At 41.3% G+C, this 18158-nt stretch overlaps 1 protein-coding gene across 5 annotated transcripts in view; it reads right to left on the bottom strand.

Annotated features, from left to right (window-relative positions):
* Positions 1–18158, bottom strand: part of LOC139478207 (uncharacterized) — a 35465-nt gene that overhangs the window by 9024 nt on the left and 8283 nt on the right. The window contains exons 1-8 of one of the 5 annotated variants that reach the window (XM_071260769.1): positions 15764–15824; positions 11014–11797; positions 8096–8172; positions 5327–5490; positions 4721–4771; positions 2872–2980; positions 1785–1857; positions 24–81 (exon numbers count right to left, since the gene is read on the bottom strand). In XM_071260769.1, coding sequence (XP_071116870.1) covers positions 24–81; positions 1785–1857; positions 2872–2980; positions 4721–4771; positions 5327–5490; positions 8096–8172; positions 11014–11795 — 1314 coding nt within the window. In that variant the 5' untranslated portion in view covers positions 11796–11797; positions 15764–15824. Of the gene's footprint in view, positions 1–23; positions 82–1784; positions 1858–2871; positions 2981–4720; positions 4772–5326; positions 5491–8095; positions 8173–11013; positions 11798–13327; positions 13895–14956; positions 15079–15101; positions 15177–15763; positions 15825–18158 lie in introns of those variants that run through there. The other 4 variants (XM_071260837.1, XM_071260699.1, XM_071260629.1 and 1 more) reach the window with 4 other exon arrangements.

Genomic DNA, 18158 nt, shown 5'->3' with positions numbered 1-18158 from the left:
TGTTGTCAGCGCGTTGTACGTACCTGATGTTGTTGAGAAGGCCACGGCGTGATGGAACCGGAAGTTGTAACGCGATGCTCCCTGTAGAACAAACAATGTTCATATGATGACTACACTAGGTCGGGAGGTGCTGAGTAGCCGACGTGGACCAAGGGTACCCGTCAATCAGTTCACCTCAACACTTAATATAGATTATATTAAGTACCTTTTAAAAGGGAACTTAGATGACATGTTCCTACTTGCATTACTACTCTTACTCTGTCAACTGATCCCATGTAAAGTAAGGGTGGTATAGAATCAGACAGCATATGGTATTGCCAGTAAACCGTCACATAAACATTCAAAATTACGTTTTGCGATACGATCTAAATGGGTCAGTATGTTGAGATTGTGCTCTATTCAAACAACATCACCGCGGGGAACACCAGAAATAGGCTTCAGACAGTATACCCATGCGGGAAATGAACTCGGGGCGTGGCCGTAACGAACGAACGCTTTAACCACTAGGCTACGCCACCGCCCCTAATGGCGGTATATTGAGAAAATGCCTTTCCCATTTCCGTTTTATAAATAATTAAAAAGACGGCTAGTCTCAAACGAATATTATTTCTAGTACGCACTGCTATTTGTCTATGTTAATTCCCTTTGTTAAGCGTTACTATGGTTACAAATGGCGCCAGAGCCTCGAAACTACCAGATAGATCGTTCCCAACAACAGCGGGAAAGCCGACGTATGGAGGCGCTATTTGTGGTCTTTAAAAAAATGAAGGGTTGCATAAGGTAACAATGCTATTTCAGGGTGAAGTGAAGTATCCCATATCTAACCTTAAGCAAGGTAATGTTTGTTTGTTTGTTGTTTAACGCTGCACTCAGCTATATGACGGCGGTCTGAAAAATATCGAGTCTGGACCAGACAGTTCAGTGATTGACATCATGAGCATCGATCCATGCAATTAGGATACGATGACATGCATCAACCAAGTCAGCGAGCCTGACCACCCGGTCCCGATAGTCGCCTTTTACGACAAGCATAGTTGCCTTTTACGGCAAGCATGGGTTGCTGAAGACCTAAGGTTACGTTTAAAACCTGTCCCGGTGAAAGTAAAGTAACTTTCGTAAGCTTTGGTTCCATACTTAAAGTATTATTACCTTGACAACGTAAGTAAAGTAAACTTCTTTATTCTACTATGATGCGACTTTTCCGTATAGACACTTATACCGTTGTCAAGCAAGAGTAAATAAAGAAGTTGTCATCCATTTCAAAATTATTTTGTACTAACTGTTACCAATCAAACAGAAAATATGTGAAGAAAGGTCAAGTCACAGGTATACAATGACTGCTTCTTTAAAATACAGTAGGTTTTTGTTACCCGTCAATCTCCTCGTGTATCTTGCCCAGATAACATAAATGATTCAAGAAAGAATTTAGTTTTAGAAGTTGTGTATTGTGAGCACTGGCTCCCACAGTACTTTTGTTTGTTTGCGTTTGTGTTTGTTGTTTAACGTCGCACTCAGCAATATTTCAGCTTTATGACAGCGGTCTGTAAATCATCAAGTCTGGACCAGACAATCCAGTGTTTAACATCATGAGCATCGATCCACGCAATAGGGATACGGTGACATGCATCAATCAAGTCAGGGGGTCTGACCACCCGATCCTGTTAGAGGCATCTTACGACAACCACAGTCGCCTTTTACGGCAGGAATAGGTTGCTGCAGACAATCCTACCCCGGATCTTCACGGGTCTTGCACAGTACTACACAGCTGTGCAGCTTCCACAAACCTGCAGTTCTTGGGACAGGAACACGGCAGCAGCCCAGAGGCCTTCATTCTCGCCAGTACCCGGGAACATACATCTGTAGCAGAAAAGCATTATTGGAGTCCGTGAGTGAGTGTTTGGTTTTAAACCTCTAATAGCAATATCCCAGCAATATCACGGCGGGGGACACCAGAAATGGGCTTCACACATTGTACCCATGTGGGGAATCGAACCCGGGTCTTTGGCGTGACGATCGAACGCTTTAACCACTAGGCTACCCCATCGCCACAACATTATTTGAATAAGTGTTGGAAAAGACTTCGTGATCCCAAAAGTTCGTTCTTACTCTTTGTGACATTATTATAATTGGTGAGTGAGTGGGTTAGGTTTAACACCGCTTAATATTAAGATATTTCATTTATCGTATTCGACGTAATAGGCGCCCATGGCGCTCTCAAAATTAGAAATAGGGGGCTCTTACTAGAATATTATTTTGGTGAAAAAAAATGAGTTGAAAGATAAATATCGTTATTATGCTGAAATATTTATGTACGACAGATATATTTTTCCTTAATTCAATAACCCCTAATTAAGGGTGCATATAACACATGAGTGCTTATTATACGCGACTAAATAAGTCTTGTGTATATTGATCAACCGGAAGGGGTGCTAATTGGGATTGTTCACTAACCAATATCTTCGCAAATGCCACGTGGGCGCTTATTACAGCGGGCCGCTTATTACGTCGAATACGGTATATTACGGTGTTTCTGCATAATGTTGGGAGGCCCGAGGTGAATGTATCAGCGGTTATATTTAAGAATTTACTTTCACATTGTGTGATTCCTATGGCGTATGTACATTCACAGAGTGAGGGTCAAACTGTATGAATGTCGGATCTTTTTTTTAGTGAAAACCCCGAAAAAATCAAATCAGGGAGAATCTTGGTTTCGAGTTCACAATAAGCAGATCCTGACACGGCGGACGGAGACAACTCTGCAAGGAGAAATGCACCGTTACCACAGGACCACCCTTTTGATCGATAGTAATGGATTTATAATAAGATTTCTGTTTTAGAACATGACAGGAGTACTGACGTCATGAAGCGTACATTGATACTCATGGTCCACACGGCATCTGTCGACACTCGTGGCATCAATGGACACAGAACAGCCACACAGGTCACGTGTCAGATCGTCCAGGCATTCCTCTTGACACTGCTGAAATAGAGAATATATCAACAGTTTACACAACCATATAAGAAGCACGTTCATTTATTCCCGGAATCAATTACGCCATGAGTTATTGAGCCATGTGACGCTATCATTTAGCGAGAGTGACAGCCTCCGTGGTCAAGTGGATATGGTGTCTGCCCGGAGAGCGGAAGATGTTACTTGTTATTACCCTGCCTGTATGACGCTCGCCATTAACTGCTGGTCAGCTCGGGCTCTGTATACTGTGTCTGGGTGGGGTAAAACTGCGGCATAGTGTTTCAGTAGGCTAGCTCTATAAAATCCGGCATTAGTTCGGACTAGAATATATCTATATATATATCAATGCAATAATATCGGACGCGATGTTAAACCCTATTTCACCTCAGGAGTGAATTATTTTTATCGACGCAGTCAGCAATATAAAATAATAATAATAATATTTGGGCGTGTGTAATGTGCTATCGTTCAACCGTGTTGCAGCATGCTCAAAGCGCTAATGATACCATAGTACCCGTCAATGGATCAGTGTGTATTCCATTATCTTTCTCGGCTCCCTGGAGAGTATACACCACAAACTCCCTGTAAGGCGCTAGAAGGTTAACAGTCCCCATGTCATCTTACCGGGTACCCATTCACTGCTGGGTGAACAGATGCATATTTGGAACAAAGTTACTTGCCTAAGGAGACACCGCATGTGCTTCAGTGTGGGGCAGGACAGAATCCCTAAAAACTCTCAGGAGTCAAGCCGCCGAACATGGTCACCCATCCAACTACTCTCCGCGATCAACGTTGCTTGACTTTGCTTGATTTGTGACCTGCGCGCTGTGCACATGGCCACGTGCAACAACAATCTAGCGATCACGGCAGCTTTGGTCGGACACGCACTGTCTGACACCATGGACAGCTATCCACGCTCTCTGGTAATGGTGATGCTAAATCAGCCATGTCACCCATACAGTGACAACTCGATCTGATATTGTCGGATCTTACAAGTCTTGTTAATTATGCGGGGGCACCTATTTTACTCCGGTTTCCAAACTGCCCCCAATATACTCTACCAAAAAAGAAACGCAAAATGACTTGGTGGTCCAAACACATCACCATTGTCGAAGGGGTCGAAAGGCAGTTAATGCAACCTACAGACCACAAACGGGCAAATTCGCCAAAACGCATCCACGTGCAAACGTTTACCTGCCCTCTTGATCGGGGCGATTGCACAGCAAACATACCGCGATTGAGAGATGCAACGCCCTCCGTTAATCCATTCAATAAATCCAGCAAATTCCATCAAAAATGCCTTTGTTGTTCTTTTCTGAGAATGTACATGTACAAAAGTAATTTTAGTACGTGAATAGTACTGCTGAAATGTATTCGGCTTTGTTCTGTAAGAGTATTGATCGTTATTCCCTATGTACGACATCTGTTCCCCTGTCTTTACCTATGATAAGATAACGTCTTCATCGAAACGTAACAAAAGTTACATCTTGTTTATATACCCCACGTGTATATAATAACGTTATGGTTATTGACGTAGTTGAATGTATAATTGCTATATCACGGAGGTCTGGTACTCATCGAGTCTATGCCTGGCGAACCGGTGACATCGGGGTAAGAAGTTACCCAATCAGCCGGATGACACATTTGGTGACCGGTCCTTCTTTGAGTCGACTCCTACAAGAAGGACGGGTTTTTTTGGGACGTATTCCGACCCGGGAACTCTATGGGGGTTATGGGTAAAGAACTTACCTTGCGGTTTTTCTGTCCATCACTGCAAGACTCGCGTCTGAATTCGCACACCTGAAAGTAAGGACAACAGTATAGAATATGGTTTGTTTGTTTGTTGGTTGGTTGGTTGTTTAACGCCGCACTCAGCAATATTCCAGCTTTATGAAGGCGGTCTATAAACAATCGAGTCTGGGCCAGAGAATCCAGTTTTTGACATCATGAGCATCGATCCACGCAATTGGGATACGATGACATGCATCAACCAAGTCAGCGAGCCTGATCACCCGATACCGTTAGTCGCCTCTTACGACAAGCATAGGCGTCTTTTACGGCAAGCATGAGTTGCTGAAGACTCAGATCTTCACGGGTCTCAAGAATATGACAACACTGGGACACCTACTGGTAGAGACCTTCATTAATTCTGACACGGTTTTGTAATATCAGGATGTACTAACGTAAACACTTCAGTAACTTGTTTCCGAATAATACATGGATATGATATATGCCATCTTTAATCCAACTCTGCACCGAACATGAAATTTTTCGAAACAAGTAATACCGTACGGAAGCCTTTTAGGACCAAAAAACAAAACAAATGACCCTAAAAGGCTTCCGTATGTATTTTACCTTTCGTAGATTTAACTGGAGTTTGTTTCCGGGCGTTACGAAGTACTCTTCCGCGGTCTCCGATTCGTTGAATCCAGCTTGAACTCTGACCTTGAACCCTACTGTTGACGCGAAGAGGCCAAGGTAGTCCTCGGGCCTGGCATTGAAGATAAGAGATGCTTTCTCTGTTGCACATTAACAATGGAGAGTATTAGAACATACACAAAAATATAATATAATATTAATTAAATGGGTAGGTATAGTAAAACAACAGGGAAATGCTTTAAAATTAGTTTCTACATATAATTTTGTAATTAACTCCACACACGTGCTCGATTAGAAGGAAACTATTAACTCATTCACATAAGTACGAGGACAAGTGAAAACCACTCTAATGGCGCTGCTTTATAAACATAAATATGCAGGTTATTCGGAGTGTGCTTGGTTCTCTTCATAATACTGGTTACTAAGGTTAGTCAGGTACAAACCAAAATTTTCAAGTCTATATATTATACATTATTGACAAACACCTACTCAACACATGGATAATAATTCATTTATTTCAAGTATAAGCTGTGCTGATTTCACGCTAAAGTGGCATCGCTTAAGAAACAAACAACTTCACCTTTCGAGGCACGAATGTCAAGCGGGACAGTAAAAATACATATTGAAGTGCACTTGAAGTCTACACATATAGAATCTTTCATACTGTAAGTGTGATGAAAGCCTGCTTTGTTGATATCTAATGGGGGAAGCAGCACCAGTTCAAGAATTGGGTTGTCATGAGGGAGTACCTTTGTCCCATCCCCCGGAGTTGCAATTACCATGTACACAATGCCATTCATCTGCAGGGTGAAGTGTTATAGAAAGGGAGCATAACATTGTTGGGCCTAACCCATAGAGACACTGTTCGGTCCTGTGTGCAGTGAAGTGCTGACGAAGTGTCCATATATATATTTGATGTACTCAAGGTCCATTTTCATTGATTGACGTCATGCTTGTTTCAGACGGACCAGACACTATGCTGGACATCGACGTCTCCATGACTAATAACGGCGTAACTTGTTTCTGAAGCAGATTGATACCCCACACATCTAAAGACAACAGCACCTAATGGCGCAAACTCTCAATTTTGAAATTCTAAATGGGTTGAAAGCGTAACACTGGTGGAGCATTATGATCAGCAGCTAAACACAGCAGACGGTGATGTCTCAAGTACTTTGTTGTCCAGATAAAAGGGGTTCCGCTGTATTGGGGAATCTGCCGCGAAACGCCCCCGGGGAGACACTTTGCATTACCGAGGTCTGTACACAGTGAGTTGACGGTACACACCGTTCTTCAGTAGGAACACCGACCGCCTCCGTGGTCTAGTGGTAGAGCGTCCGCCCGAAGAGCGGAAGGTCCGGGGTTCGATCCCTGACCGCGTCATACCAAAAGACGTTAAAAGATGGTACTTGTTGTTACCCTGTCTGGCGCTCGGCATTAAGGGGCTAAAACAAGGACTGGTCGGCTCGGAGTCAGTATACTGTGTCTGAGTGGGGTATTCATGTTAAACTGCGGTATGGTATCTCAGTGTGCTAGCACTATAAATCGGCATCAGTCCGGACTAGTACAAGCAGCCACACACACACACACACGTGCATGCACGTCGTTATAGAAGTGCAATAATCTTGGACGCGACGTTAAACCCCATTTCACCTCACCTCACCAAATAGGAATACCATCGTGGTGGTTTCATTCTTGAACGGTATTCGTGTGATATTTTACGACGCTTTGATTGCTATGGTTGATATAATGGGGAATGTTTTGCTGTTGGTGAATGTCACATTTCTGTTCCTTGCTGCCACTTGTTAGTTTTATTTGTGTACGGATTCGACCGATAGGCGCCAAAAGCCGCGACCAGAACATAAGATAGGAATAGTTTATATTTATCTTTTTAACCTCTCCAATCTTGATGGATTTAAAAACAATACAAAGACACAACTCCAAGGCTTAAACAATAAGTACCTGCTCACCTTTTGAATAAGATTTTTCCAACGCGTGGAACAACGTATCTAGTCTGAAAACCTTATAAGAGAACCATGCATACTCCGAAAGATTTAAATGCAGGTACATACTACCGTTAATGTACACACAACAATAAACAGCCTGAAATTAGTAATTGAACAGCTTAATGTGGGAGGAAAGTCCGAAGCAATCTCATGCAGCTATGCTGGTTCATCACATTGGTACGGGTATGACGCTAACAAACCCTGCACCATTAGCAGGGCGGGTCTGGGAGTCGAACCCACGATCATACGTTTCTTGCGCGCATAAGGGTTGTCATACTGCACGTGGAATTACGACGCCTTACGTTGTTAATAGATATCGAGTGAATGAGTACGGTTTTAGCAGTATTCCAGCAATATCACGGTGGGGGACACAAGAAAATTGGCTTCACCCATTGTACCCATGTCGGGAATCGAACCCGGGTCTTCGGCGTGACGAGCAAACGCTTTAACCACTAGGCTACCCGACCGCCCCTAATAGATATCGATGATTGCCGTAAAAGGCGACTAAAGGGATCGGGTGATCAGGCTCGATGACTTGGTTGATGCATGTCATCGTCTCTCAATTGCGTGGATCGATACTCATGATGTCAATCACTGGATTGTCTGGTCCAGACTCGATTATTTACAGACCGCAGTCATAAAGCTGGAATATTGCTGAGTGCGGCGTTAAACAACAAACAAACAAACAAACAAAAATAAATACCGGGAACTCTATACGAGACTTCATGGACATACTCACCAAACAGTAAATCAGGTGTTGACAAATTCATTTCCAAACAATTGCCATGGAAACTATCAACATGTAGCGCCACTTCACTAAAACATAAGAAGATAGATAGCGCCATAAAATAACAGTTGTTGGTAATATTGGAGAAAAAACATATAGCATTCAAACAACTATAGTTTGTATTATTTATCCATTGACTTATTTAGCTACTGTATCGCAGTATATAAATATACTGAACCGCAAAAGAAACAACGTCACCATGGACAGATATATGAGAAACCTTATTTGTCCAAACACTGTAACATACTTTGAGACATTAAAAAGATGAAACTTGGCAAAACTGTTCATGAAGGTTGAAATTAATTGCCGGGGCTGTTTGTCCAGCTTGCAATCGTCCAAGGGCTTAGTGTCGCTGATTTCTTGTCAATCTTGACATGTGGTAGCAATTCAATAACGAATGAATGTTATCCGATCTGGGTGGATTTATACAGGGCAAGACATGGGGGAACGCATGTGCATTTCAATTTGCACGGAACTCACGTGCATCGGGTTACCATGGCCGTTGCCGTGATGCATTTGAGCGATCGGTATGAATGTCATCTGTTTTGTTTTTTTATCATCATATTTCATTTTTCCGGACAAGGTAATGTGAAATTTTAGACATTTTGACAAAAATTACCCAGATATTTAAATGGCAACTTTTCATGCAATGTTACTTGGGGTGACGTTTCTTTTGCGGTTCAGTATACATCTACAACCATTACTTGCTTGCTTGCCTCATTGATTGATCAATCTGAACGGTTCTGATTTTATTCATGCTTGGGGATTTTTAAAGGATTTCTCAAGGGATGTGAAAGTAGTCCGTCAGTGCTTACGCCTTTTCTCGAATACAGTTACGTAGGAACGTAAAACATTTCGCGAATGTGTCCGCGCTCTCGTTCAATGGAAAATCCATATATCGTTTAATAATTTATTTGTAGATTATTCAGGTACGGTAGGAAACAAGTTACTGCGACCTCAAGTAGACTCTTTGAAAGCAAAGTACATATTCACGGAGTTGGCGTCATCTAAAGTACACACTACAATGATGAGTACGTTATAGCCAAGAACAGGTAAGGTAAGCAGACATCGTACTTTCGTCAATTTATATCAAATCATACTTTCGTACTTAAATCAATGTATAGCCAAGAATAGTTTAAGTAAAAAGGTTCGTTTTTTCATTTTTTTTTACAACCAGGACTAGTTAAGGTAAATAGATTCGTACTTAAATCAACGCATAGCCAAATTCGAGCGTTCATCAATTGATAGCCAAGAATAGTTTAAGTAAATAGATTCGAACTTTCATCAATTGAGAGCCAAGAATAGTTTAAGTAAATAGTGAGTGAGTATGGTTTTACGCCGCTTTTAGCAATATTCCAGCAATATCACGGCGGGGGACACCAGAAAATGGGCTTCACACATTGTACTTATGTCGGGAATCGAACCTGGGTCTTCGGCTTGACGAGCGAACGCTTTAACCACTAAGCTACCCGACCGCCCCTTAAGTAAATAGATTCGAACTTTCATTAATTGATAGCCAAGAATAGTTCAGATAAATGGATTCGAACTTTCATCAATTGATAGCTGATAATAGTTAATTATCCATAGCCAATACCAATTAAGGAAATAGATTCGTACTTTCAATATTTCATAGCCAATGAAAATTCGCGCTTTCGTCAGTTTCATGTATAATTCATCTTCCGATAAATTCGCTCATTAAAAACTAAGCCCCTTGCAACCTTTTAATTGTTTGATTATCTCTCTACAGACGCCTTACGCCTGAAATAATTGTCTATGCTTCCACAAACCTATTATTGGAAATCATGTTCTATATACGCATTTTCATGCTTACCCTTTAATCTGATTAACAATTCCGTCACTTATCACAGTGATTTGTTAGGGCGGATTAGCCTAAAGATGTAATCACGTAATGTAAATGTCAGGCAGCGTGTAATCCCCGAGCCTGGCTGGATTATGCAGACTTAGTACAGTAACACAGGTGCCAAGTACTGTAGATCTAATCCTGTAGTGAACCCGTCGTTGGGGTGACGCCTGATACACCCATTGTAAGACCCAAGTGCACACGTTGCAAATCATTCAAACTATAGGTCACAGTCATCGTCAGGAAAATGTGTTTTGCATAAATATCATTGTGACAGTCATTTCGTTTTATTTAAGAAAATCACTTCCTTATAATGTTAAGAACATATCTATCAAAATATATTTTTTCATATACCTAAATGTCCATTGTATTTTGAATTTAGAAACAAGTATAATAGACTATATTGTCGCTTTCTGCATGAAATCTTGGTAAGTTAATTCATGTAACAGTATGTTAATTAACTGTGTAACTTCGAACGATGTCTATGTAAAGCTTGTGCTTTAGTAAAATGTAAATGTGTGTTTTCTACGTTTCCAATCTTTATCTATATCTTTATCTATATTGTCACTATTGCTGTATGTATGTATGTATGTATGTATGTATATGTGTGTGTGTGTGTGTGTGTGTGTGTGTGTGTGTGTGTGTGTGTATGTATGTTTGTATGTATGTATGTATGTATGTATGTATGTGAATTAACAATGAATTTCCTACTTAAAGTACAAAATACAGATCGACAAAATCATTGGTTACATGTTTATTAATTCAGTTTAATTATCAATTACAAACGTTCATTAGTTGAGAGTAATTGTCAGTTACACCTGTGCATTAGTTGAAAGTTTAATCATTAATTACATACGTTAATTAGCTGCCTCGTTTTAATTATAGGCACCATTACCAGCATTCACTGTGATAATTCAACAGTCATTTAATTATTTACGTTTGAACGTCATTAGATACATTAAGAATCCATTGTTTCCAATCTTATACAGTAATTGAACTATGCACTCACCCTGATGTACATGCCATCCCATCTTTCCAGCAGTGCACAATGTCGTCATCGACCCTGATGCCGTGGTGATGTAATTCATCCCGACTCAAACGTAACGCACGTCGTAAGCTTTCCATGTCACCGTCGATAGCATTCTGGTACAGTATCTCCCAGTCCGTGGGGGACAACATCCCTCTAAATGCCTCAAACTCGCCCCTTGTACTCTCGATCAAGGACGACAGTTTGAATGAACGACCAAACTGTTGAAGTTTGGTATCCTTCAAAATATCCTCCTTAATGTCTTTCCTTAGGTCTCGAAATGGCAACGACATATTGTCTACGTGATCCTCAATGTCCAATAACCCCACAAAACGAGTCCCTCTCAACGTCGATTTTCTCAACATATTTATATTGCACACCGTAATTGTCAATGGGGTATGCACGGCTGGTTCTACTGTGTCGGACGAAACAAGAACGAAATGTGATTCAGCGTTCTTGTAATGTGCGACTCGATCGGAAATTACATAGGACAGAGAAGCTAACCCCGTCGCACACACAAACAACCAAAAAACCTTTACTGGGATGGACTTTGAATTCCCAATGAGCGCTGTACCGTGTAGATCCATGAGAGACATCCACCCTATCAGGGTGGGGTATATACCCTCTCTCTCCGTCCTCTCCCCTCTCTCCAAAGAAGGGACACTAGTCGACTTCGCCTCAGCCTGTGAAAGCACTTTCTTTTCGTTGTCAGCTATTGACGTGAAATATCTCTCGCACCGATCCGTCCATTCTTCTTCTTTCATTTCTGTTAAGACATAATATCAGTAAGATTTGTTGGTTTGTTGTTTAACGCTGCACTCAGCAGTGTTCCGCTTCGCTGACGGTGGCCTATAAATACTCGAACATGTAGCAGACACTCCAGTAATTGACATCCATCTACCTAATTGGGATACAATGACATGCCCCAGCCATGACTATCCCGTCAATCCGATCTCTTAAGTCGCCGCTTACGATAAACATGGGTTGCAGAAGGCCAATTTTAACCTAGTTCTTCACGGATGAAATATCAACATGAATTACATTTGCAAATAAAATGTTCTTCTTTGCAGTCGTATTTGTTACATGTTGACATGACCGTCTCTTTGCTCTAGTGGACCCAATGTCTAGGAGTCGGCATTAAGGGGAAAAACACAAGGCGTCCGTATCATCTGTCTGAGGGGTTATTCACGGGGCATGATATCTCCGTGGGACAGTACTAGAAAACCGGCATATAAAACATGCATGCACGTCGCTACATAAGTACAATCATTTCTATCGCGACCCCATCTCACCTCACCTCATATTGACATAAACGTATAGCGTGGGACACAGCTAAAAACGTTTTGTGATACCTGTTCAGTATCTGGTTATACCAACTGAAGCACAACAGCAGTGCATTCATAAGTATTTTCGGCGTTCCATCTCGCCCAGCGAGTGTTTTATCTTGTTATATCTACTGAAGCATACCAGCAGTACATTCATAAGTATTTTGGGCGTGTTGTATATATATGTTGTATGTAAATATGGAGGCTTCTTACAACGTGAAATGAGACGACAGTTATTCGTGTTTCACTAAGGCAGGATGACATTGTCATATCGGCTAAGATTACGCATGTTGCTGCATACGATAAGGATAAGATATTGTTGGTATCGTACGGGAATATACATACCCACATGTCTTTAATGAGAAATACCGTGTCAATCGTGGCCCTATGAAATACGTAACCGTCGTTTCTTGACAACACATTAGTGAATATGACAATTATGACCTAGTCACGTACATTTTGATATATCATAATGCGAACGATATACTTAAACAACAAATTTGTACGCTGTTTTTTCGCTCAAGCGTCCTTTTATGTAACAAATTAGCCCTCTTTACAGGATAGAACGTATGTCTAGTACTTGTCGCTCATAACCAACCGAAAGTATATAATTGTCATCATTAGATTTTAAGGTGATTTGACTCATGGGCAATTCTTCCAATTTGAAATACAATGTAACATATTAAATATTATCTCATGAAATAATTCTTACACATGAGATCTACCAACGGGGCAGAGAATGTGTACCCGATATGTGAGGTGGATGTAAAAACCTTCTAGCGCCTCTTGGCAGCATGGGTTGCATACTCCCCAGGGAGTTGAGAATGATAGCTGGAATGCAACCGGATCCAATGGTCGGGGAACAAATAAAACCAGATTTGAGCAGATACTAGTACCTGGATACCTGTGGTATATAATAATAATAATAATAATGATAATAATAATAATAATCGCGAAGGTAGGAACCTTACCTTAAAGTGGCCGTCACTGGAGGAGTCCTGTATTCAGTGTACAAACTCTGGCGAAACCAGGCACTTGCTTTCTACAGAATAACACTTCACGTCGGAGGTACGGGTTAAATGTGGGATTTAATATTGGATTAATTCGTGGTCTAATAAAGCCCATTTCAGCGAAGCGTTAATCTATTAATCCTCTTACGGGGGATTTGATTACTAATAGCGAACGTCTGAGCCTCTGAGGGGTGTAGATTCAGTGAATCATTCTATAGAAACAAGTCTCGTTACCTATGCCATGTTCACAATGGGTTGCATGTTAGGATATGTTTTCAATATGAAGGGGAGACTACTCATGTCGCAATATCAGGCAACACATGGTATGACGAAGGTAATAAAATAAACTGAACCTCTTTGTAGGCTTTGGGGAAGATTACAATCATGGAACTGGCCATGGTGTCACAGCATGACGATACCATGTCACACAGGGTAGCTTGTTTTTAATACTGTTGATAAGATAGGAATAGGTCGAACACAAGGTAGGAATCATATAGCGGTGGTCTCGCCATCACCACCCAGAGGCTGATCAAGAATTTTGAAAAAGAGTTGGGGTGGGGGTAGGGGCTTGACAGAGGGCGACTTTAAGGGGGGGGCAACGTATATCTCCACCCCAGATCAGCCACTGCTACCGGATATTCTGCTAAGCTGATGCAAAGCTTAAGGTAAATCAAGACTTTTAGCACTTACATGGCCGGTGAAGATCCGGGGTAGAATAGGTCTTCAGCAGTCCATACTTGCCGTAAAAGGCGAAAATGCCTCTCGTAAGAGACGACTAACGGGATCGGGCTGAGGCTCCCGGACTTGGTTGATGCATTTCATCGTATCCCAAATGCGTGGATCGATGCTCATGATGTCAATCACTGGATTGTCTGGTCCAGACTCGATTATTTACAGACTGCCGCCATATAGCTGGAATATTGCTGAGTGCGACGTGGAACAACAAACAAACATTTACATATACAAGATTGACGTACCAACACACTACATCAATGAATACGTGACCCTAGACACAACAACAGGGAAGATTGTGAAATTGTTTTCGTTAGATTTAAAAGACTTTCTGTTTGTCATAATTTAAAGCGACAACAATATTTCCATAACAGTAGGACATATCTGCTCAGAGCAGGTATCTGATATACCATAACCATATGGTTATGAATCACCATCAAATAGTGATGATACAAAGTGTTCTCGAAAATGGCACACTAATACATGCATAGGCAAGTCAAGTTTTCACACAGGAGGCGACTTGGTTGATTGCGTGACGTCGTACCTCGACGGTGTGGATCGTTGCTCACAATATCGATTTCTGGATAGTTGGTCCACAATAGATTATTATGCTAAATATAAAAAAAATCGTGAAAAACATTATGCCTTAGACTGGTGAAATCCCTATCCAAATTTGAGTAGTATATTATACTAAATACACACTTAATGAGAACGAATAGAATACTCAAGTGTCGCGGCGCTGATTAATATTGTGACGTCATGTTATTTAGATATGCTCCCTCACAGTTGACGCTTTCAGTAATGTTAACCTTATCACTGATTCCACTTGCATGTGATTTGAATAATAAATAACCAAACCTTGTTCTGGGAATATCTAGTCGCCGACTATATCATCGGGCGAAAACGGCAAACGCAATTATCCCTGCCAAAGTCATCGGGAGAAAACGACAATAGGAAATATCCTTGCCAAGGTCATCGGGCGATACGACAATCGAAAATACACCTGTTTCGTTGGTTTTTTGTTGAAATAATGTATTGTCATGAACACTCTGTTGGTCCACGTTCTGCAATGCTTGAACAGATGACACCCAAGTTTTATGAGGATCAATTGAAAGTCAGCTGCCATATATTCACAGCGCCAGATGCACCTGTCTATCTGCAGGGTAAGATCGTCGAATGTAGGTTATATCATCACACTGAAGTTGAACGGCTTGCAACAAAACATGTCCTACTTCGTATGAATATCTTGCGTTAAGTAGAATGCATACTCCGTGGCAAAGAAGGATGTTTGAAGCCGGTAAGCCAAACGGCTCTAGTTTCTGTGAAGATGATATGCGTTCTTGACTGGCGAGGGAGACAATTGACTATTAAAAGTTAAACATGTATTCAAATACAAATCAAACACACTAAAAATTTCAAATTGTTCTGCATTGAATTCAAGATTTGCCATAATGAATACCATGGTGTTGAAGTGTGTATCAAAAATTCAGAATCCGTGGTCATATGAGGAAGATAATTTATGGATGTCAACTTCTTTATTATGAGGAACACTCATAATAAAGAAGCTGACACATAAATTCTCTTCTTTATGTGTATCACTTCTAAACGCCTTTCAAAGATGTGTTCATGTGGTTATTTTTTGTGCAGAAGGAAGATTGCACTTACCTGGGCATCTTCCCCAAGCTCCTTCCCAGGGCGTGCCACCTTCGTTACACTCTCCGCGAACGGGATGTCGCCGTGATGAGCTTGCATGGTGCAAGGGAGTTAATAGACTTTGAAAGTCCAGTTTCCACAAATCAGTTACCTCCCTTGCCTAGGGAAGATGCCAAGCTCCTACCCAGCGCGTGCCACCTTCGTTACACTCTCGGTAATGGTATGGAGAGCTCCGCGAACGGGATATCGCTGTGAGGTGTTTGGGGAAGATGCACGAAAAATTAAAACCTAAAGAAAATTGGTTTGTCAGCACAATTCCGTACTTGTGGGTTTCATCACTTCGGGTTTTCCTGCCACAATAAGCTGAGACGCCGTGATAGAACTGGTAAAGGCGGCGTACGTTCCCCAGCTTACTCACCCCCTCTCAACAACATGAAGATGTGTGTGAAGCAGAGTGTCCGACGTTTTCTAGTGGGTACATGAACACGACAACACTCTTTCACGGCTAACTGGGCCATTCTTTTCTGACCGTTGCAATGATATTCTTGCCGTCCGCGTCCGTCCTTCCATCCTTCCTCCGTTTCTCAAAGGGGTCAAATTTTCTCAAAAGCTATTTAAGGCAGAGAAATCAATTTGTACACACTGATGTTGCTGGTCATGATTTAAAATGAGTTCGAAAATTGGTGTCGGAAATTAATTTGTTTACAGAGTTATGGCCCTTGCTCCGTGCTTTTCAACTTAATGCATAGTGTGCAATGGGGACAAGCTTTCTCAGAAACTACTGAAGTTAGCTTATCTTAGAGATACTTACCATGTCTGAGTTAATTTTTTTCCAGAGAAGGAGCCTTTTGTGTGTATTAATTTCACATTTAATCTTTTTTTCTGATGACATATAGCGGCCCAGGTGTCTATCTCTTCAGAAGGCTTTAATAGGACTTTTTTTTATAGTTTACAGTCACGACTATACGAACAAAAACAATTCTAATGGCAGGGGATAGTGATAACGCTGTTATCAGCATTGATATTCAAATATTTCTGAAAAATACTGAGGACTGAAAAGTAACACTAAAATCAATAGTTTGGACACAACATAAGGTCAATATAAGGAAAAACATATGTCAAATTTCAGTTCATAGGAGTGAGTGAGTTTGGTTTTACGCCGCTTTTAGCAATATTCCAGCAAAATCACTACGGGGAACACCAGAAATAGGCTTCACACTTTGTACCCATGTCGGGAATCGAAGCCGGGTTTTCGTCGTGACGAGCCAACGCTTTAACCACTAGGCTACCCGACCACCCAAGTTCAAAGGAGAAGATATTTACAGAGTCAATTACAAGACTATGCATTTTAAGAGAATTTAAGTGTATGGTAAAGAAAAGGTCAAAATGAAATTATCTTGAAACCTCTAGAACAAATTGAGGTGTCATCATTAGCGGTAACAAGTACGTGATGTTCAGGTTCTTTGGTCACATGTTGAGATGTTTATGACGAATGGCTCAAACTGGTAGTTATGGGAAGGCGAGAGCAACCAACGCCTACGTATCCATGGCAAATCCAAATTCTTAGAATGTGGACATTAAAATGCCTGTTTTACTTGTCTGCGATTATTACTCTGACATAAGGACAAAGTATATTTAAAAGGCCGAACACTTTCATAATCTTAAAAACCTGTTATTTTGTTTGTTTGTGTATTGTTTAACGCCTCCCTCAGCAATATTCCAGCTATATGGAGGCGGTCTGAACATAATCGAGTCCAGACCAAGCAATCCAGTGATTGACATCCCGTTAGTCGCATCTTACGACAAACATAGTCGCCTGTTACGGCAAGCATGGGTTGTTGGATACCTATTTTCTACCCGGATCTTCCCGGGTCCACAAATCTGTTACCGAAAACATGATTACACGGCTGCATACTTAAATTAAGTAAACAAAGTGTTGAACAGATGAAACCATGAATACATAATGTGACCTATAAATAATGCAGTATATGGATTTGTGTCGGGGACCTTCTGTAGAATAGAATGTCTAATACGTTTCATGACTGTCACCGTGGTCTAGTGGACTGAGCGTTTGCCCGGGGAGCGGAAGCTCGGTGGCCGCGCCATAAAATAAAGGACGTTAAAAACTGCGACATGGTATTTCAGTGTTCTTGCGGGCCTCTCTAAGCTAGTACAAGCAGTCACATAAACACATATGTGCATAATCTTCGCTAAATAAATGCAAGAATCTTGAATGCCATGTTTACACCCATTTCACCTCATCTATAGATTACATTACCAAGTTGTTACATATAGTCTACTGGGCTCGCACAATAAAACCGGCATTAGTCCGGACTAGTTCAAGCAAGCAGCAACGCAAGCACGCACGCAAGCACGCACACTGCCTTTAATTAAACCTGCCTCTTGT

The sequence above is a fragment of the Haliotis cracherodii genome, unplaced genomic scaffold (assembly GCF_022045235.1).
Source record: "Haliotis cracherodii isolate W230 unplaced genomic scaffold, xgHalCrac1.p SCAF_1, whole genome shotgun sequence".
In the NCBI taxonomy this organism is placed as follows: Eukaryota; Metazoa; Mollusca; class Gastropoda; order Lepetellida; family Haliotidae; genus Haliotis; species Haliotis cracherodii.
Note: the sequence above shows the minus strand (reverse complement) of the source record. Positions and strands in the feature narration are given on the sequence as shown.